The sequence below is a fragment of the Mauremys reevesii genome, linkage group 1, assembly GCF_016161935.1.
Source record: "Mauremys reevesii isolate NIE-2019 linkage group 1, ASM1616193v1, whole genome shotgun sequence".
Classification (NCBI taxonomy): domain Eukaryota; kingdom Metazoa; phylum Chordata; order Testudines; family Geoemydidae; genus Mauremys; species Mauremys reevesii.
This window is the reverse complement of record NC_052623.1, coordinates 229,947,044-229,969,269: the sequence shown is the minus strand read 5'-3', so window position 1 is coordinate 229,969,269 and position 22,226 is coordinate 229,947,044. Positions and strand designations below refer to the sequence as shown.

At 46.5% G+C, this 22,226-nt stretch overlaps 2 protein-coding genes across 7 annotated transcripts in view; one reads left to right on the top strand and one right to left on the bottom strand.

Annotated features, from left to right (window-relative positions):
• LOC120405980 (protein mono-ADP-ribosyltransferase TIPARP-like) overlaps nucleotides 1–21,851 on the bottom strand; it is a 31,088-nt gene extending 9,237 nt beyond the window's left edge. For 2 of the 5 annotated variants that reach the window (XM_039540052.1, XM_039540070.1), the window contains exons 1-3: nucleotides 21,617–21,819; nucleotides 18,924–19,070; nucleotides 1,133–1,366 (exon numbers count right to left, since the gene is read on the bottom strand). The gene's annotated coding sequence lies outside the window, so the exon portion shown is untranslated. Of the gene's footprint in view, nucleotides 1–1,132; nucleotides 1,367–2,113; nucleotides 2,129–18,923; nucleotides 19,071–21,616 lie in introns of those variants that run through there. The other 3 variants (XM_039540080.1, XM_039540060.1, XM_039540089.1) reach the window with 3 other exon arrangements.
• Nucleotides 1,763–6,693, top strand: LOC120406016 (zinc finger protein 239-like). 2 transcript variants are annotated; one of them, XM_039540142.1, is made up of 2 exons: nucleotides 1,763–1,932; nucleotides 3,199–6,693. In XM_039540142.1, the coding sequence occupies exon 2, from the start codon at nucleotides 3,210–3,212 to the stop codon at nucleotides 4,200–4,202; it is 993 nt and encodes a 330-aa protein (XP_039396076.1). In that variant the 5' UTR covers nucleotides 1,763–1,932; nucleotides 3,199–3,209; the 3' UTR covers nucleotides 4,203–6,693. The 2 variants fall into 2 exon arrangements, with proteins under 2 accessions (XP_039396076.1, XP_039396065.1); XM_039540131.1 differs by having other exon boundaries at nucleotides 3,196–6,693.
• Nucleotides 21,852–22,226: the final 375 nt, after the last annotated feature.

Genomic DNA, 22,226 nt, shown 5'->3' with positions numbered 1-22,226 from the left:
TCTGTCTGGGGATTAGTCCTGCTTTGAGCAGGTGGTTGGACTAGATGACCTCCTGAGGTCCCTTCCAACCCTGATATTCTAAGAGATGGGAATTAGCTAAACTGGGAGTTGGTTTAGGGGTTCCCATACAATTTTTTTCAGTTCAATGATGACTGAAACCCAGATGCCTGCAGCAGAAGCATCTGGACAAGGGGAGATTGAGCTGGGGATAGGATGGATCGGATGTCCCATGGGCATCAGGTCAGGGGGTGGGCAGAGAGGGAAGGGGAGGAAGAAAGGGTGTTACCAGTTTTGGCTGCCTTTCAGTGAAAGCTAGTAAGATTTTAATAATAATAACAAAGATATACATAAATTGGGGAGAAGGGAGTTTTCCCCCTTTTATCCTCTGTTATATGTTATATTTAGTCCTTAATTTGTAACAAAAGAGGTGCCAGGACCCAAATAATTTTTTTGCATTCATAATTGATGCAGCAAGCCCAGAGGTGCCAGGGCTATGAACTACTAAGCCTAGAGGTGCTGGGGCTCAGCCCTGGCACAACTTAAGCACTGGTTATATTGGAACAAATCCAAAGACACATAGGTCTTCACAGCTGTAACTTTGCTACTGCACTCCATGGTCACTTGGAATTTCCTGGTGGCTGCAAGGGTGAAACCCATTCTCTTGCTTCGAAAGCAAAAGCTTCTATCACCTGAGTGAAAGGAGGCTCTCCATTAGCTTTTAGCTGTGTAAAACACACAGGCAGTTTCAGTCCCAACCAGTAGTGGGGCAGTAGGACACATGCACAGGGATCCTCCTTCCCTGAGCCCCAATCACCTGCTTTCTGCCAAACTGAAAATCATAGTGTGGGTGAATATGATGTATTGAAGGGTGAATGGGTGGTTGGCATGTGTGCAGATAGATGAGAGGTGTGGATGTGTCTGTGGAATGTGGACAGTAGGGCTGCCAGTGTTCCAGGTTTTCCCAGGATCATCCCTTTTCTGAGGTAGCTGTCCTGGGAAATCTGTAAGGATGGTCAGTACACACTGCCAGCTGTCCAACTTTATGGGCTCACAAACATCCTGGACATGCTGGGTTTTCATATCTCAGGGGTGGCAACCCTAGTGGATAGGAATGTGAGTTTGAGATCCTCACCTTGAAAAATGTGGTAGGATCTTGTTCTTGCAGTCTGGCCTCTCCTTCAGAAACAGATTCCTGCACAGAGTTCAGTTCCGCTCTGATGCTGCTCAGATTTACCACCTTGTTTCTGAGGAAGACCTCGTCCTCCTGTTTCAGTTGTCAGAGGGACACCTGTTCCCTCTCCCTCAATAACTGGTGGAGTTTGGCAGACTCACAGATGACCTGCTGCAGGCTCATCGCAACTGAGTCCTGGGAGATGGCAAAACAGACTGAAAACACCTGTTTATTTCACACAGTGAAAACAAATAATGCAAAAGTCACAATCTCCTAATAGATTATTTTGCATACACCATACTTTCTCATGCGTGCCTAGGCTTTCTGTTGCTTAGCTGAAGAAACAGACTCAAGGTTTCTTCTGATTTCATAAAATCGTATTAATTACCCATGATAATAATTAAAAAAAAGGGTAGCTCAGAATTGCCAGCTCCTCTGACTTTACTGAAAGCCTCATGCTTGCCTCTCGCCTGGGGATGCAAGGGTTACAACCATAGAGCACAGCACTCCCCCGTTGCCTACTGAGAAGCAGGAAGTATTTAAAGGCAGGGGGACAGGACGGGGGAGGTTGGCGGACTTCAGAAATAAGGGACTTCCTATTCCCAGCAGTCCATTACCCTGGAGCCTGTTGTCTGCTCCTTGGGGCTGGGGGAGCATCTAGTATCCAAAGTGCCTCAATCCCTGCTTCCAATGAGCCCTCCCCGGCCCTTGCCAGAGAGCATAAGGGGATAAAATACACCCCGTTGCTGCCAGTGGGCGAGGTGAGTCAGGGACGGGGGAGCTACCATAATGGGAGAGGGTGGAAATGCAGCTCCGGGGAGTGGGGAGAGAAAACAACAGCTGACAGGCAAGAAATTGCTGCCCGTGGGGCCGGGCTGCGGCAGGAAGGGGCTCGCAAGGCTGGGCGATGATGACTGAGAAAGGAAAGAAAAAGAAACCAACCAGCTCCGAGACAGCGTATAGGGGTCTGTGCGGCTACAGCCCGGCAGGGTCCCCTTCCGCTGTCACAAAGGCTGGGGCATGTGGGTTGCCCGGGAGCCCCTGGGGGATTTGTTCTTGTTGTAGCCCCACATGCTGTCAGTTAACTGAGAGGGGTCATTGGGGAGGCAGCGGAGAGGGCTAAATGCTGGGTTGTTGCATGTCCCCCTAGCAGGTCTCCTTCCCTGCAGATCTCCGCTAAAGTCGATTGTTCCGCATTGGCCTAGGAACGCTGGTGTGAGGATCCCAAAATTCAGCCCCCTCTGCTTTTTCTGTGTCTCTTCCTCCGCTCTCCGTTTCTGCTCTGTGCCCTCAGCAGATCTTGCTCCCGTTTTTTATTGCCTCTGTCTCATCTCTCTACCTTCACCTCCCTCATCTTTGTTTTCACTATTCTACTTCTCTTCCTTTTCCCTTTCTCACTTCCCTCGCCTTAAAATCTTTATGAGGACAGGCTCAGTGCTTTGTGCAAGTGAAAGGGTGTTGAGGGGGACCGAACACATCCCATGACACCAGCGAGTGGTGAGTTGGGATTTATGAACAGGGGGAACTGTGGGAGCCAGTGTACAGTGTCCATGAAGGGAATTCTTTCCCATTCTTCTCAGAGCAGGAGATAAGAGATGTCAGGGAAGGCTGCTTCCAGTGTAACTGCCTAATCACATTGTTTGCAGTCAAGGTGTCTGCTTCATGAGCCTGGATTCTGTGGGACTGATACTTCTCTCACTTACGCCAGTGTAAATCCAGGGCAACTCAGATTAAATCACTGGAATGACACTGGTGTAAATTAGAACAGAATCAGGCTCTTACCCTCTTTCTCTGAGGGGCTGGGCTACTGGAGGAAATATGTGGGGAGTGGAAGAGAGAGAGCGCAGGACAGTCACAGATGCAGATCCGGACTGAGGTGTGGTACCAGAGCTCTGAATCTATAGGAATAGCAAGGGGAGGCATAGGTCAGAAATGAAATGCTTTGGCAGAGCAGTGAAGAGAGGGAGAGCCCAGGACTGGAACAGCAGGGGGTGCTGTATGTCTGGATTCTCATTCTGTTCCAGCAGGTGATGGGAACATGAATGAAAATGAGGAGGAGGATCCTCAGCAGGAAGGTCCCAAGCCAGTGGAAGCCCCTGGGACATTATCAGACTTTTTCATAAGGGAAGCTTTTCCGAGTTCTGACCAGGACAAAGCCTGTGAGAGGCAGGAGATACGTTCTCCGGAGGAGAGACAGGAAAAACCTATTCGTTGTGAAAGAGGCTTCAGGAAACGCAAAGGCACCATTGTTCACCAGAAAACTCTCCTGGGCGAGAAGCCTTACATCTGTATTGAATGTGGACAGAGCTTCAACCGGAGCTCGGACCTCATCCGCCATCAGCGGATCCACACTGGCGAGAAACCCTATGTGTGCACCGAGTGCGGGAAAAGCTTCAGCCGGCGCTCGCACCTTATCCAGCACCAGAGAATCCACACGGGGGAGAGACCCTACCAATGCAAAGACTGTGGGAAGAGCTTCAGCCAGAGCACGCATCTCGTGCAGCACCAAAGGAACCACACCGGAGAGAGGCCCTATGTGTGTGCAAAGTGTGGGAGGAACTTCTACCAGAACTCGGGGCTCATCAGACATGCCAACTTCCACACGGGTGAGAAGCCCTACAAATGCCCTGAGTGTGGGAAATGCTTCAGTGACAGCTCCAACCTCATCGCGCACCAGCGGCTGCACACAGGCGAGAAGCCCTACAAATGCACGGACTGTGACAAATGCTTCAGTGAAAGCTCCAAGCTGATCATCCACCGCCGGACCCACACAGGAGAGAAGCCCTACATGTGTCCTGAGTGCGGGAAGAGCTTCAGCCAGAGATCCCACCTTGTCCAGCACCGCAGGACGCACACAGGAGAGAAACCCTACAAGTGCTCCGAGTGTGGGACGAGCTTCAGCGACAACTCCACCCTGATCCGGCACCGCAGGACGCACACTGGGGAGAAGCCCTTCAAATGCGCGCAGTGTGGGAAGAGCTTCAGCCGCAACTCGTACTTAGTGTCGCATCAGAGAGTGCACGTATGGTAGGGAGCAGCAGTGGCTCGGTCCCTGGGCAAGTATGGTGCCATGCAGGCACATGAAACATCTGCAGCGATTGGGAGCGTGGGTGACTGAATCAAAGAGGAGGGTGGAACACATGCCTGGGAAGACAGGCAATGTTTGGGGTCACAGAGTGGTGGGAGCCAAGGAGCTGTGTGCTGGGACATGGATCAGTCTGGAATCTCAGACCTGGCAGGTGATGAAATGACAGGGTTAATTTTCCTGTTTGTTTTGGTGTTTGTTCCTTTTTAAATTATTTTATTTTGAAGTGAAGGTAAAAATGCCAAGCGGTTATTTGGCTCTGGGTCACATCTGCAGCTTATAAGATTGTGGCACACAACTTGCAGCCTTCTGGTGACACCTCAGTTTTGCAGAATTTAAGTTCTCCTCTCTGTACCTATATTAAGTTTGTAGCCCTTACAGTTGTGAAGAATGACTTCAGAATGTGACCCAACATAGTGCTAATAACTGCCTGCATCTGCAGGCAAATAAGCGGGAAGCCACTCCAAGAGATGCTCTGTTCTTCTGTTTAGGGTGCTAACATTGAAGACTCACCATGAAACATTTAAATTGTAATATATTTGACTGTTTTACTGCTAGTTATTTTAGCAAAAGTATCAAGCTCATGTGTTTATCCAGCGTGGCTGGATATCCTAGAAATTAGGAATAGAGAAGACATATTAGTTCTGTGATGTGCTTATTATTTCTGTAATTGGCTCCATGGCTTCACAATATCTCCAGAAGGGTGGAGTACTGGTGAGAGCCAATGGAGGGTCTGGGGGGCAGGAGAATAAAGAACTCCTGTGTGTGCTAAAGCTACAGAGCAGATCCAGGAGTTTGAGCAGTTGCTAGCCAAGAAAGCTTGTAAAAGGCTCATTCTGTAGCTAGCTCGGCAAAACTTACCACTCTCTAAGGGATCAGAACTCTTTGGGAGCCTGAAGCCACTTCTGGACTCTCAACAGATGACAAAATATTATTTTAATGTATTTTGAAATAGTAAACTTTGAGGGGAGCAGGGAACTTGCTTGCAACTCCTGGAGGAGCAGGGACCTTTGTTTCCTGCTGCTCGAGGAAGTGGAGGAACTTTCTGGAGTGAATGCCTTTCTGTGAAGCTGCAGCGGATCTGAGGCTTTTGCTTGCAACTGCAAGTATTTTCCATGGACAACTTCAGACCAATGGGTTTTTGGTTTTGACTTCCCAACAAATGCTCCAGATATCTGACTGAGAGAGTCAGACAGATGCTGGATGGATCCAGAAATTCCAGGTCTCATTTGCTCGACGTACTTTCAAAGGGCATATATGCTTTTCAATTTGCAGACTCAAAGATTAAGCCAAAGTTCAGCTAAAGTTGACTGACTTTTAACGGTCTGCTCTTTTCACATCCAAATTTGATGAAGGAAACGTACTGAACCTTGGTAAATGCCTGCTGCATGGCCAATCTGACAGCACTCTAGAATTCAGTGATGGGGACTGCAGTTTGGGGTAGTTCCAGTAAATGGAACTTTTCTGTTATAAATCTGAATAAATCAAAACACTGCAGCCAATTAATGGACTCAAGCCAGCAACTCCTAATGCTCAAGACCAACTCAAAGGAAAACCCTGGCATCAAGAATTTGGTCTCAGAGACGCAATGGCACTTTCCTCACTGAAAACTCCTTCCCCTGCAGTCCTCCGAGCATATGTTGTCCATGTGCTTTGTACGGTGCTTTGTACATTTAACAGTGCTCTCTAAATTAAAAATAACCGTGTGCATTTATTTCTGATTAAAATCTTTATGTAAACTTATTTAAAATTGTATGCAGATTCGGTGTGGTCTTAGTGCTCAGGGTCCATTGCCAGAGCTGCTAAGGTGGTTCACCACTCTTATGAAGACACTGTAATCGGTGTCTTTGGAATTTCCTTTGTGCCCCATACTGGATTTATTTCCCCTGTTCATTGCCACACAGCTGAAATCATTAGCTTCCTCACATGGGGCTATGGGTCCTTCCCATAGTGATTTAGCTGTCAAAGGGCGAACTGGGCACTGCCATTTCTTTGCTCATGTAGCAGTTACAATATATGTTCCTCTTCCAGCAGGACTTTAATCTCAACCGGGGGCACAGAGCCTCACAAGCAGAATGCAGGAGAGAGGGGTATGTGTAAACTTAAGAGGTCACTGAGAGCTGGAAAGCCTGCTCCCAAACTGCTGGATATATGGACTCTTGCAGACAGGAGTGCAGCCTGTCTCTTCCCTAGTAACTTCTTTACAATTTGTCTCCTCTTTCTGGATCATATTTAGCTACTATTGGAAAAACCTTGGTAAATGGTAAATTTTCTCATTTAAACAGAAATTCCATGGAGATTGTTTAAAGTTCTGGCCATACTCCATCCCAGGTATTGGTTCCTATCAGGTGCCCAGGTCCTCCTGTCAGTTTAATGGTGCTTTTTAGAATACTCTAGTTTCCTCTTGTGCTACCGGTGCTTAGAAACCACAGTGATACCAAGGCACCTTAGAAGTACCTAAACCAGATTGATTAATGGATTAATAATGTCTCTGAAATAAAATCTCTCTTTCCAATACTTTCTGATTTCCCGTCTTTCCACCCCACCCCCCCGAGTGAGATCTTGAACTCCCCAGTTTCATGGCCCCAGTAGGGACCAGATTTGGAAATGAATGGGTGTGACCTCTTCTCAGTGAGATGGGTTTTGTCTAGCACAGCTGCCATGTAACCCATATAAAACCTGGTAGATGATGGGAATTCTTAGGATTTGTCTTCAGTTTCATCTAATCTATCTGTGTGAATCAAAGATAAAAGCCCAGAGCATGAAACAACCTACTCACTCCCTTACAGGAGTGGCCGAGTGGTGTAATCTCATTCTAGAATACACCACTGTGAGAGGAACGTGGCTACAGCAGAGCTGAGGTCTGGGTAGAAGGGGTTATTCCCACAGTCCTGGCAGCGGGGTGGTTTGTGATCTGTTCTGTAATTCCTCCTTAGAATAGCAAATGTGACACAGAGTGCTACAGCAAAGGCTGAAATGCAATTTCCATTATAACCCCATCTCTCGTTATAGCTCATAACTTTGGCAAATTCCTTTTGGATTGAAATTTTCTATGCTTGGTCTCGAGCCATCAATGAGGTGCGTGCATACAAAAAAACAACCCAACCCACTCCAGTGGAACACACTGGGCCAGATGAATAGCTTCCCCTTTGCACCAACTAGGCTAGCCCAAAGGGGGCCGTAAGGCAACCATAAGCCACACCCACTGAATGTGCCCACTGCATGGGGGCTCTGCGCCTCCTCTGCAGGAGTCCTTCTCCCTCCAGGGTAGAGAGCATCCAGGATGTGTCAGGGGCATGTAAGAGGCAGAATGGAGGCAAGATGGAGCAGATCGAAGGTAGAGGGGGATGTAGCCAGGGGAAACTGGCTTTTTCCCTGCTGTCACAAACCCTATAGGGGCTTTTTTTTAAAAAACAAAACACTGAAACAAGAAACTGCACATGCTTCTCCCTCTCGGGAGAGGATGAGGAACAAACACATGACATGTATTAGTCACATTGCTTAATGCACTGCTGGAAGGTGCTCAGATAACAGCGATGAGTGTGGCATAACAACCTGAATAGAATAGAAGTGCAAATTGGAGCTGCCCTAGCTTATGCTGCGGGGCCTTTTTAAATTGTGTAAATAAAAGTACAGAGGGATTAAGTAATTTGCCTTAAGTCACACAGTCTGGACTCTCAGGATCAGACCTAGTCCACTAGAGCACAGTGCTAGTGCACCCCCCGGGCCAATGCAGGCAGTCAGTTACAGCAGCCCAAACTGGCCCCGGGGATCAAAAGTGTGTAAAGGGGGTTCACAGTCACCCTGCCCCTACCCCCTTGGATTCTGTGCAAAGCACAGCTCAGCGAGACCGGAGGGGCTGGCTCAATGTGTTCCATGGACCCAGGGCATGTCACTAAATCTCTGTGTTTTAGCCATACCATAGCAATTCTGTGCTTCGCACACCACATAGGGCCCAGTGTCTGAAGCCACAAACGCAGAGCTGGTCTACCTCTCATCAGTCACTTCCTTCATTTTGTGCAGCAGCTTGGAAGCAGTATGTTATTTATAGAAACTGTACATGCACTGTGTAGTGTCTGACTGGGGATGCTGCTGCCGCACTGAGCCGTGCTTCCGGTCCAGGTTTCCTCCCACAAACTTGTCCCATTGGGTGCCCTGAAACATACAGTGTAAGTGGTCTAACCACAGGTACCCTTTTGTGTATCATGTTTAGGAACTACCTTCCCACATGCCTCCTGTAGTCAATAGTGACAGTTAAACAAATGCCAGTTTTGCATTGAGCTAGATAAGCTTCAGGGTACCTCTGTGAATCATTTGTCAGATGGGGAAACTGAGACACAGGGCCACACCCTGGGGCCCAGTACAGCTTTAAGGGCAACTAAAAGGTCAACTGAGGATCCCCCTGCTGTAGAGGAATCTGCAGGTGGCATAGAACCAGTGTAGCTGGTCCTATGTCATCCCTGACATAGGTGGCATGCTGGGAGCATGAGAGCACTATCAGAACATGTTATGCCCCCATTGGCCAATGCAGGCAGTCAGTTATAGCAGCTCAAACTGGCCTCAGGGATCAAGAGCATGTAGAAGGGATTCACAGCCACCTTTGCCCCTGCCCCCTTGGGTCCTGTGCAAAGCACGGCTCAGCTGAACCTGAAGTTTGGGGCCACAGTGAAGGTAGGGACTTGTGGATCAGGCATAGGCAGATTACTGTTTTGTACTCCTTGTTGTGCTCTGCTTTGCCATGTAGCCTCTCTCTGCGAAATGGGGGTAATGCTATCTACTTATCTCAGAAGAGGAGTTATGAGGCCTAATTTAATAATGTGCCATTATTCCTCTGGTTGGAAGTCTGGCTGAACTGGAGAGACTACGTGCAGGCAAGGAGCTTCCCCAGGGATTGTAGAGCTGATATAAGCCTTTCCTCGACAGCTCCTGCATAGAGGGGGATGGGCTGGAAGGCATAGCCTCAGGTAAGAGGATGTGGCCACAGTGCTGCTGCACTCCAGCTATTGGCTGCTGTATTAGTTCCTGAAAGGCTGGTGCAGCACAGCACTGCATAAATTAGAGAAGCCCTGAGGCTGCTCTACCTTACACTGGGAGCCACGCAGACGCCTGGAAGAAATGAGAATAGAGGGAGATGCAAAGGTGACTGAAAACAGTTTTATACACATATATACACACACTCACACAGACACACACACACCCCATTAGTGTTGCCAGTTTTGGTTGGCTGTATTCCTGGAGATTTCATCACGTGACATAATCTTTAATTAAAGATTAATCTTTAATTCCTGGAGACTCCAGGCCAATCCTGGAGGGTTAGCAATGCTAACCCCCACCCACTTCTGCATCGAATGTATCGCTATTGAAATGGAGAATTGAGCCCAAAGCATGTACACTATATAAGTGTAGACCAGGGGTCAGCAACCTTTCAGAAGTTGTGTGCCGAGTCTTCATTTATTCACTCTAATTTAAATTTTCGTGTGCCAGTAATACATTTTAACGTTTTTAGAAGGTCTCTTTCTATAAGTCTATAATATATAACTAAATTATTGTTGTATGTAAAGTAAATAAGGTTTTTAAAATGTTTAAGAAGCTTCATTTAAAACTAAATTAAAATGCAGAGCCCCCTGGACCGGTGGCCAGGACCTGGGCAGTGTGAGTGCCACTAAAAATCAGCTTCTGTGCCGCCTTTGCCGCACGTGCCATAGGTTGCCTACCCCTGGTGTAGACCATTATTACAGCAAGGCAGTAGCAGAGGTAGGAATAGAATTCAGTTTGGGGCTTCCAGCTCTACATCCACTCCTCTGCTAATATTACACTGTAATTGGCATAATGAAATCTTGGTAATGTTTGCTTGGTTTTTAGGGCTTGATTTGTAATGATGGATACCCAATACTGTATGAAGATGATTTGTGTGCACAAATATCATAAATCCATTATGAGCTATATGAGCAAGGGTCACAAGTGGCGGGGAAAGACTGGGGAAAAGCCCTGAATTCCTTTCCCTTAAGAGAGTAGAGATGCCCCATATCCCTCAATTCTCTAGGGAGTAGAGGAGATGTCCCCAGAAGACATTAGAGAGCCTTGTCTTCCCCAAAGACAACTGCAAGTAGAGGGAACCTGTGGAGGAAGGGGGTTGTTTAGGGATGGAAGATTGCAGGTCTTTGTGAAGGAGATCTCTGTACAGTCAAATAATCAGACAAACTTCTGAACATTCATTTTTTGAGGGCCCAGACTTCTTGAGGGTTTAATAATTAAGAGGTTTCTATTAAAGAATAAGCTGAAATCAGCAGGAATGACCACACAACCTTCTGGTCCGGGCCACCCAATATCTGGATAATTGTCCCTAGGAATTATTTTTCTAGGTATCATAGTACCTAGGAGCCCTGCTCCTAGAGCAGGACCGCATCATGCTAGGTGCTGTATAAACACAGAACAAAAAGTCAGTCCTCACTGACACTAGACTAAAGCACTTACAATCTAAGTATAAGACAAGAGACAAATACAGATAGACTGACAGGAACACATGGAGACAATAGTGGTGGGCATGACAGGCAGTGGTCTCCGCACATCAGTGGCCTAACCATTGTCACAGCCAAGGAGAGTTTTAAGGAGGGTTTTGAAGGAGGCTAATGAGATCATTTTGCAGATGTTTGTGGGGGCAGCATGGGAAAAAGCACTGAGGGGCTTGTTTGACAATTTATCAAGTGGGTGATGGAGGCTGGCATCGTAGGCTGATTGGAGGCGGGAGTCTACCACACTAACCAACATTTTCAAATTAACTTCAGGGAACATCCTGCCCCTCCCCCCAACTGCTCCCCTCCAGCCCCGCTAACGCCTACTGCCATCCCCTAGCCCCTTCACTACTACCCCCGTTCAATCTCCCCACCCCGTGCCTCGTAGTCCATAGAACTCACAGCAAGGAAAGCAGTCTTGCACCACCACCCCCCGCCACACTCTTTCAATGTGGGGCCATAGGCAGCGTTCAGGGAGGTGGGGCCACAATTACACCCAAGAAAGCAGAGACGACGTCCATGCTCAGCAGAGCATTTGCAGCAGAACATAACTGTGTTGGCCCTCCTGCACTGAGTCCTGGAAGAGGAGCGGGCATGACCTCCTCTGATTCCCTCCTCTTGCTGGAGAGAATGGGGGATGAACGTTCCTGCCTGATCCCTAAACCCCACAACTACACTGAGTTCTGGGGTGAGTGGGGCTGTTTCCCCCCCACCCGAACCTTCATCTACCCCCTCTCTGCTGCAGCCAAGGCCTGGGGGAGAATGGAGCATGACCTCCTCCTTAACACACAGACCAATGTACCCCCCCACACACACACATCTGCCTCCACCTTGTGCCACCACCACTGCAGCCCCACACTATCCCACTAACCCACTATCTCCCACATCTATCCCACTGCCCTGCCGTTGGCCATTGAGCATGGCTGACCCCACCCCTCACACATTCCCATTGGCAGTCACTGAGCAGAGGACACCTATGTTACCCAGACTCTTGTGCATCAGCCATCAGTCTCTCTCACTAACTCAGAGAGAGAGAGGCTGATGCATGTGATTCTGGGTAACACTGTTTTTATGAGGGAGAGAACATTAAATTGGGAGTCGGGAGTTTTTTGGTTGCAAATGGGAATCTCCCTGGCATACCAGGAGCCTTGGTCAGCCTGGAGTCGCCTCCAATAGTATATGAGCATGATAGGTAGTGTGGGGATGGGCCATGAAGGTCCTTGAAAATGAAGACAAGCAGCTTATGTTTGACACAATAGAGAAGAGGGAGCCAATGGAGGGATTCAAAGAGAGGGGTACATCGTCAAAGCGACGGCTGGAAAATGATCTTTGTAACAGCATTCTGCATGGATATTCTGGGGACAAATTTACAAAGGTCAAGGTCAGAGACAAGGATGTTACAGTAGTATTAATACTAGTAATATTAACTATGTTCTGGAAGGGAGTAGAGAACCAGATCAGTGAAGTTGCTAGAATGTCTATGGAAGAGAGGTGGGGAGCTAATAAAAACCACAAGGGTAATTTTGAGCTGCATTCTGAAATCACTAGGGAAGATGGGAGGTGTTTGGGGAAGGGGGTGATGGGGAGAGGCAGTTTAACACTAAGATTGTTTGCAAACATGTCTGGTTTCCAGACAGTTCATGGCTGTTTCTAAAGATCACACAATCAAATCTTGATGCAGCTCCAGTTTTTAAAAAGGTAGCACAAGGAAGTGTTCAAGGAGCAGTCATGTGAGACATGACACAGGTGAATGGGAACAGGAAGGAAAGAAAATAGCATGTTTCCCTCATGTCTGGAAAGTTAAGGGTTAAAAACCACACAGCTTCTAAATCCTCAATGTCCTAGAGAGGAGTAGGAAGTATGGGTATGGTAAAATGTGCATTTCCTGATCCCAGCTTTCTATCCCTGATACCTATGTAGAAACCTGGCACCAGATCAAGAATAGACAGTGATGGCAAAAGGGATGAAACCCCAGCCCCAATGGAAAGGCCTGTTTTGGGCTCTGAGGTTATGTCTACATTGCAATTAAACACCCACCACTAACACATGTCAGCAGTACCAGGTTTAACCATGACACCCAATGGTTCCTTGGCGCAGGGCCCATGCTCAGAAGGGTCCTCTAACGCTGGCCTCCTCCCATCCCACAGCACTGCGAGAGGCCCTGAGAGAGAGCAAGGAGCAGCACGCTGGTTACCAACCTCTCCAGCCCCACTTACTCCCCCACAGACTGGCAGACTGCCAATCACCCCCCTCCCGGGATATACTGTACCAGGGCCCTGCTGCATTCTATCACCCGCACCAAGCCCAGAGACAGGCAACAACGCTCCAACTCTCATCCTCTGCCTGCAGGGATCCAGCTCAGAAGCCAAGAGCCCAAGAGATCCTGGGAGCTGTAGTTCCTTGGCCAGCTCCCTGCCTAGAGAGTCGGCCCTGGAGCAGCATTCCCTTGGCCACTATCAAGAGGAAAGGGACGGGGAGGGAGTAGGGAAGCTGCCAGGTCTAGTGCGACCCGATGCACCAGCTTGCTCTGAATGGGGAGCTGGCTGCTAGAAGAGGGCGGTATTGTGAATGGGGAACATGTATGCATAAGGAGTAGAAGGCTTTGGCCCTGATATCACACTCAGAAGACTTCCCCAGACTGGATTAGGGATGCTGGTGGCCTCGGCTGGCAGCCCCCAAAGAAGGAATTGTGTAGAATGAATGGACAATGTGCCTCTATCTGAAGCCTAGCAAGGGAGGAATGTGGACCCCACCAGGAGAAGTTAAAATGACAAGTAAGAGAGGGAAGGCTCTACTAGAGGACCTGGGCAGCTTTAGGTACAGTACCAGGCACACAGGAGGATGTGACTCAATTTCCACTTCTGAGAGACAGAAGCAGAAATTGACTTTTCCTTTCCAGATTTATCTAATATTCAGAAAGGGAATCTAGCACCTCCTTTCCAGATTTGAACACCCTCAAAGTTCAGGAGCACTTAAGTTCAATTTGAGCCGCTCTCTGCTATTTCATTTCTCCCAAATCAAATACTGATCCACTGTAATTTGCTGTAGAAAAAGTAGGATAAAATTGAGCAACAAATCCTGGCATCTTCCCAATGCTAACTGGGACCGAAATTGCTATTTTCAGCAACCATTACCATTTTTTTGTTTTGTTTGTTTAAAAAGAAAGTGACCGTAATATTGCATTTGCAAGTTCCCCACAGAAACTAAGAGTGGAACAAAAGAACAGCAAAGGCACCTCAACTTTTCTTCATTATGTGGGACAGTCTTACAAAATGGATCCATATATTCTTTATTCACGTAAACTGAAAATTGTTCCTCTTTACTGCAGTTCTGTAACCATGCAGGAACTGGTCCTGCATTCTGTGCACATCCAAATTCCTACTGAATTCAGAAGTGCCTTGCTTTTGTAACCATACCACCTGATATTTCCAAACCTTGTAAGCTAAGCAGGTTTACATTTAGTAATTGTGTGGGAGGCCTCTCAGAAAAAGTTAAGTGCTGCAGGAGGTTCTGATTGTTCACTAGGTAATGTGAGTCCCTCCTGTTTACAATAGTAAACCAGTGCAGCATAGTTTTAGAATGCACTGTACTCCTAGAATTAGTTCCTTTGCTTCTATACACAGCCCATTAAAGACAATGAAAAGACTCCCACTGACTTCAAACAGGCTTTGGGTAGAACTGGTTATGCATGAGGTAACTCCACTGTGTTTATAGGGTCCCGGTCCCACAGCAGAGGAGGGTGGCGTGAGCTTGTTGCAGAACTGCTGCTCAGGAATGGGGAATCTCCTGGTGCCCCAGCCTCGGAAATCATCCAGGTACTTAAAGCCTTGGCCTGGAGTAGGGAAGCACCTAACTGCAGAGTCTACAGCTGCCTAAGTCCAGCACTGAGGATTGAGAGCCCCTAGTACGGCCATTGCAAGGTTTGAGCATGCTCTGTCTTGGAATTGCCACCCCTCCCGCAGCTAGTAGGTGCACCTGTCTAAGGCTGGCCTCTGGCAATTGGCCCTATGGCTGGAGCCAGAGAAGCTACAAGTGGCTCTGTGACTACTGGGGGCCATTAAGGTAGGAGCAGATAAAGAAACTGGAGTTAACCTCAATGAACAGAGGTCACTGGTAGGAAAGGAATGTCAAGGGGAGCAGGGAAAGTGGAAGCAGGTCAGGTTTGCAGGGGGAGAATAGGACCAGCTGCCTGGGGAACACGTCCAAGGTAGAAGGGAAACAAGCATGTGGAGAGGTGGTGGTGACTAGGTAGTGGAATAGCACATAGATGGGAGCAGAGGGAAAAAGATGGCTGGTGACTGCAGGTTCCCAGGGTCTAAATGCTCACTGAGCCAGGGTTGGAGAAATGATGTTTGCAAGTGGCTTGTTCAAACAGCAGGATGGGTGCTGGTGGAGGAATTTGTCAGATTTGATCAGGTATCTGCTGGCTGTGGAACTTTATTGATCTGAGGCCAGGACCACATACAGTGGCTGGTGAAATAGGGTGGTACTGGAGACATGGCTATAGAATGCCTGAATGAGGAAGGAGATAAATCTGTGGGGAGTTTCGCTGATGATTGTGAAAGTTCTGCTCCCTGTGGACACCAGTAAACCCACACGGGTACAGCTCAATGAGAAAAACTGGGGGCTGCAGAAGCTGCAACACACATAGATAAGCAGAGGTGTGTGATCAAAATGAAAAATTTCTCTGAGATTCAGTACTGGGTATACCATGGTGCTGACACCTCAGGCCCACACGCAGAAGGGGCCCACCAGTATGTTTGGCACGGGGCCCACAAAAAGGTTAATCCAGCCCTGCATGTCAGCTGACAGGGGCTTGGGCTACATGTTGTTAGTTGCAGTGTAGATGTTCTGGTTCAGGCCGGAACCCAGGCTCTGATTCCTGGGGATGGGGGAGACAGAAATGGGCTGGTCCCAGAGCTAGGCTCGAGCCTGAAGAGCTACACCACAATTAAAGTGCCCCATAGCCTGAGCCCGCAGACATGGGCCAGCCCCGAGTATTTGATTGCAGTATAGACAGACCCTAAAGTTTCTGTACCCAGCTCTGACCAACACCATCTCCTCCCAGATTTTGTTAACATGGTAATAAAGTGGTTCAGTTATAATCTGTGTGTTCCTGCTTGGAGCACACAGCACACAAAGGATGAATCCCCATCTCCAGTGATACTCTCCTAATTCTTCCCACAGGATATTTATGGGAAAGGTTTCATTTATTATCAGCCATGCCCAAACAGGGAAGAGCTGAATCTGTGAGAAGGGGTGACAGATGACAGACCCCCACAACAAGCCAGTACTGAGAGCATGCGGAGTCCATCACTGCTATGCCCGGCTCATGAGACAGCTCATGGTGTCTGACACCATCAGGTGGTCCAGAGACATCTATATAGAACACATCATGGGACACAGCCAGTACCAGGTCAGGTAACCGAGACTACCAACCAGGGAAATAACCCACTTCCTTCCCTGACGCACCTCACCCACGTACTTATTCGCTACACCAATACTGAGTTGGACTCTTAATACATTCCATAGGTGGCATACCCGAGCCCACTTATCTAGCGATGCTTTAAAAACTCCCACACCCCAATCTGGGTCTATGCTGGTTGTGTGATATGTATGTAGCTTGTGATCCTTGTAACCAATACCTGTAATCCCTCATAACTCATGTATATTTAATTTTAAACATTAACTTTAATAAAAAATTTTACATCTGAAAATAGAAAATCCCAACAATCTTGCTCTTCCTTCCCCATTGGTAGGAGAAATAGCTTGATGAGTTTAGAGTATGTTGTTTGCAGGGCCGGCTCCAGGCACCAGCAAAGGAAGCAGGTGCTTGGGGCAGCATGTCTGGGTCTTTGAGGGCAGATCTCTCAGTCCCTCTCAGCGCGGGATGAAGGAAGGAGTCACAGCAGTAGCTCTGTTGTGATAGTTGGAGAGGGAGCTGGAGGGTGGGGAAGGAGAGGGAGCTGGAGGGTGGATAAGTTGTATGTGTAGTTCCTGCTCCTTCACTTATCCCCCCCCCCAAAAATGGATGTTGTACTTTGTATATTGAGATTGATTCTCTCCGCCAGTTACCCCTGGGGGACCCTGCCCATCCACTCTCCTCTTTTTTGTCTCACTCCCCATTCCTGCACTTCCTACCCCCAGCTGTCCCTCCTCCCCCTCTTATCTTTCGACCCCCAGAGAAAAACACCACATGGGCATTTCACACTCATCTTGTTCTCTTGCTGTGGGATACAGGTTAGCAGTTCCAATGTAGTCCACATCCATAGTGACTGAAAGCCATTACCCAGCTGGCCACTTGCTTGGTTGCCCTTGTGAGAGGAGTGGGTGGTTTGAAGCCAGATCCAAATGGATGGGTGGCCTCACCACAAACCCACCCCATTACTGCTGGCCCCTTTGTTGGCAGCTTCAATGGAGAAGGCAAGGATAAGTGGGCTATACAGGCCAAACTAACTTCAGTCCTGAAGGTGTTTCCTTCAGGGCAAATGCTGAAGCATATTAGTGGAGAATGACACAGTAAGTGTGGGAAGTGCTCCCCTCCCATGATTTCCCCCCCCCCCTTGTCTTCAGATTCCTAGAACAATCAGCAACTGGTTCTGGTCATGCTCCTCTGTACCAGATAAGGACTGGCTACAGAGCTTGCTTATAGACACACCAGGTGTCTTCATCAAAAGATCCTTTAATGCTCTGCCAATTATCTCTCAGGTTAGCTTAGAACAGGGGTCAGCAACCTTTCAGAAGTGCTGTGCTGAGTCTTCATTTATTCACTCTAATTTAAGGTTTTGCGTGCCAGTAATACATTTTAATGTTTTTAGAAGGTCTCTTTGTATAAGTCTATAATATATAACTAAACCATTGTTGTATGTAAATTAAATAAGGTTTTAAAAATGTTTAAGAAGCTTCATTTAAAGTTAAATTAAAATGCAGAGCCCCCCGGACCGGTGCCCAGGACCTGGGCAGTGTGAGTGCCACTGAAAATCAGCTTGCATGCCACCTTCCGCACGTGTGCCATAGGTTGCCTATCCCTGGCTTAGAATGTTTTGTATACAGTGCCACCTAGTGGTGGAACAGTAGGTTGTAGTTTAACATTCCATTAATTATTAGTCATTTTCACTGCTAGCACTAAATAGGATTTGTTAGTTTACTTTAATTAATACATTGAAATTCATCTGAAAGAGGGGGAATAAATGCTTCTGTCTCTAACTCTCAAGAAAGGTGCAAGTTTTATGGACACATTTTCAAAAGGTATTTCAGCAGGACCAGCCCTAGACCAAATGGCACCCCAGGCAAGGAGCATCTGCAGCACACATGCCCGCATCCCTCATTTGTCAAACTTTTGAATACCTAATTTTTACTGCATTTGTAGCCCATTTCATGAGTTTGATGTACAATTTTCATGTATGATTTATCCTTGTCAGATAAATTTGCACAGTAGAATTGTTAAATCTGTATTTATTCATGCCATATATAAACAATTTTAAAAATTTCCTTTAAGATTAATCCACATACAGAATACTTGAAACATTTTACTTCAAACATTCTATTTTTCCTTTTGTCACTAACAAAAACAGCACCCTGAGCCTGGTGCCTCCCAGTGGTTGCCTAGATCATCTGCTCCTAAATTCAGCCCTGTATTTAGGTACCTAAAGTTGCAGATAGGAATTCAGCACCTAGCTACCTATTGATTTCAAGGGAGGGGAGGGGAGAGAATGGGAATCAATGGAGTACAATGCCTAACTCTTATATAGCAATCTTCATCAGTAAGATGCCAGACCACTTTACAAAGGAAGTCAGTATCATGATCCCCATTTTAACGATGGTGAAACTGAAGCACAGAGCAATTAAAGAGACTTACCCAAGATAATCCAGTGGGCCAGTAGAAGAGCTAGGAATAGAACCCAGGTATCTTGAGTGTGGTGCTTTATCCACTAGGCAACAGTGCCCCCCTCAGTGCCAAGTTAGGTACCTAGACACTTTTGAAAATCCCACTGGTGCCTATCTGTATCTTTAATAATAAGATACCTAACTCTTAAATAGCTCTCAGTAGAGCTCAAAGTATTTTTGAAAAGGAGGGCAGTGCCATTCCAATTTTACAGATTAGGCACAAAGAGGTGGTGAAGGGAATTGTCTACAGCCACCCAGTGGGTCATACCTTCAAAAGTCTAGCAGCTTGGGAAAAGGGAAACCCTTCTGTCTTGCAGAATCTGGAGAGCAGTGTACTTCTGTTGCGGGCAGACTGTGTGGGAAGTGTCTTGGTTTTGCAAAGAGAAGAGTTGAAACCTTCTGTCTGTTGTAGGCCCTGTGAGAAAGGAAGAAAAGAATCAGGTCCATATGGGTGGATAGCCTTTGGACCCATGCAAAGAGGTTGTGAAAGGCAGCATTCTGATTTGGGAGCACTTTACACAGAATTGAATATATAGGTCTTAGGCCTGGATCCTGCAAGTTACTGCATGCAGATGGACCCTTGTGCTGCTCAGTGGGGTCAGCCCATGTGCAGTAGCTTACAGAATCAGGGCCTGATTTTGCCTTGCCTCCTCACTTTTGTTTGCCTAGCTATAGGTCTGAATCAGCGAATTTCCATCTCAGTTTTAACATTGACATTTCACCCTAGAGTCTAGACTAAGCCTGTGGAGACAGAAAATTAGCGTATGATCTGGCCCTTTTGACTGACAAAGAGAAATTGGTAAATATGGTGTCAGTGGACATGTTTGTGAAGACCGTGGATTGAAGGCAAATACAAAGAAAATGAAGTTGCGCTACTAGGGAAGATGGAAGAGCTGTTGATTGAAATTTCAGGAGAGAAGCTGAATCAGAAGAATTAATATGTACTTGGGAAGGACACTTAGTGCCATCGGAAAGAGATCTGGAGAACTGAAAAGAAGAATCCAACACGTAAGGGTGGCAATGAAAGAGGTGGCAGGAGTACTGTGGGACTAGCAATTAAGTAACATGCTGAAATAAAAAAAAAAGTTTCAACTGTGGGTTTGTCCCTGCCTGCTCTATGGTTTGGACTGAAATAAATTAAAACCACACTTTTATTCTGGAATAGAGCATCCACACATGGAGCTATTCTGGAATAGCTCTAGCAGAATAGTTTAATTCCACAATAGCTATTCTAGTCAATATCCCCATGTAGACAAGCCCCTATTTCGAGAATTTGCATTGAAATAGCAACCAAAAGACTCATCAGGTTCAGGGTCCCATTGTGCCAGTTACTGTACAAACACATAAGACATCTCCTGCCCTGAAGAGCTCCTATCTAAGAATCAATGGTTAGATGATTGCTAGGAGCATGTGTGGCAGTTGCCTAATGGCAAGCTAATTAGAAGTTAAGGGACTGGCTTGAGTATTGGGGAATAGAAGGATTGTAAGAAATTGTGACAAAAATCAGCTCAAAATTTGGCACTTCGTGTTTTAAAGATGACCTGAAAAGGTAGAAAAGAATTCGGTGCTTGTCCTTTGTTTTGTTTTGATGATGGATAAAGAAAGCCTGAAAAAGTTTAAGAAAGAAAATATCTGCTTATTTTTCTACATTAAAAATTCAAGGGGTTAGATTTTTTTAGGGCTGAGAGGGGAGAAGGTGGTGGTGGTACTCTAAACTCTGCTTAGCACAGTCACCAGAGTTAGATGCCTCTAAAGTAGATTGTGCATGCCGCCTGGCTCCCCCTCATTGAGGCTTCACTAGGCCCATGGGCTCTGCTAGGATCTTTGGACTTAGCACCACTTGTAAGTCTCCCAAATACCACTCACAAAATTAGATGTTGCTTACAGTAATTTGTGCAAATCTGTGACTGCCCCCCCTTCTCAAATAAGAAATTAGATAAACATCAGTCACTGCTAAGCATCACTAGGCATCTAAAAATCAAGCCCTAATGGTCAATAGGCAGTTACAGTTCTTAACCCTCTTGTTCCAGGATCTATGCAGATCCACATAGGTCTTTGCCAGACTAGAGGTATGTCTACACTAGTATTCTTACCCAATGTAGTTAATCTCTTTTATGAAGCCTAGTCTGGACATTCCATAAGTGCTTGTTCCAGGCTACTTTTGTAATCTGGAACAAATGTTCACAAAGTGTCCAGTTTAGAAATTGTCAGGACTAAAGTGAGGTACCATTTTTCTGCTGAAGTTTTTTTTCCTTTTTGGGGGGGGAGGGGAAGGCGTAAATTCAGCAACACTGAAACTTTGCAGATGTGTGTCCACTTTACTGAACTGCATCTGTTAAAAAGCCAAACTAAAGATTCTCAACAAAAGTATTTTGTTGTGATTTTTCAAAGTGAAACATTTAAAAAGAAAATTTGAAACACTTATTTCAAACTGAAAATGCAATTTAAAAAAATTAAAATGTTTAAAAAGTCAAAATCAAATAATTTATTTGACCCAGAACTCCTTCCTCCCCCACATCTTCAGAATTCCCTGCCAAAAAAACAGCAACCCATTATGTTGTCCAGATTACCATCTTTGTAAAGGCTAGTTACCTTGGATTAGTTGGCAACCAATAAATTGAAAAAAATTCTACAGACAAGTCATAAGAAACAACTCAAGGATTCCATTTGCTTTCAAATGCAAGCAGACGGTCTGGAGACCAGACAGCATCTGATTATCACATCCAGACCCTAAGAAATTCACACCCTGCTTGCCCTAGGACACTCTGACCCAGCCTATACTTGGGAAGATTAATAAGTGTTCTTCTGCTCTGGCATGTCTGTACCATAACAACAACAGTGGGAGATATAATCTGGAATAGGCACCAAGTGATCTAGTCTTGCAGGCTGTCTGCAGCCCCAGCATGGGAGGAGGGGGTGTCTTATTCCTCAGCTCTAAAGGGGTTTTAAGAATATACTGACCTTTTAAGATCACATTCTCTTGGTCTTCCAGGCCTATGTCAGCTACTTTTATCCTTGTATTGCAGTCTTCCTAAGGGCCCAACAACATGGTCCTAAGAAAGTCCAGTCTCTCATAGCTATTTCCTGGCACTTTCACCTCATGGCATTTCTGGGTCTGTTCCTTAGACAGCACCAGCTGCCTGCAGAACCACTCCCTCAGTGTAGTCCCCTCCAACAGCTACCCCTTTCTTCCAAGCTGCAGCCTTTTATCCCAGCTATTGCTCATCAAATAATTAGCCATAACTGGGGAAGTAGCAGTTCTATCCATTAACCCCTTTATGGCTGTTGCAGCATAGAGTCTATACACCTCATCATAGCTAAGGTTGCCAATTTTGGTTGGATACATTCCTGGAGGTTCCATCACAAGACATAATCTTTTATTTAAAAAATTAAGCTTTAATTCCTGGAGACTCCAGGACAATCCTAGAGGTTTGGCAACTCTACAACACACACAGATAACTGGTTTCTCAAGGCACATGTGAGAGTTCCAGAGCCATGTGTGTTCTAGGATGGTTGTGGCCACAGACAATCAAACTTTCTTCATTTTAATCCATGGCTCCCTTGTGCTCAG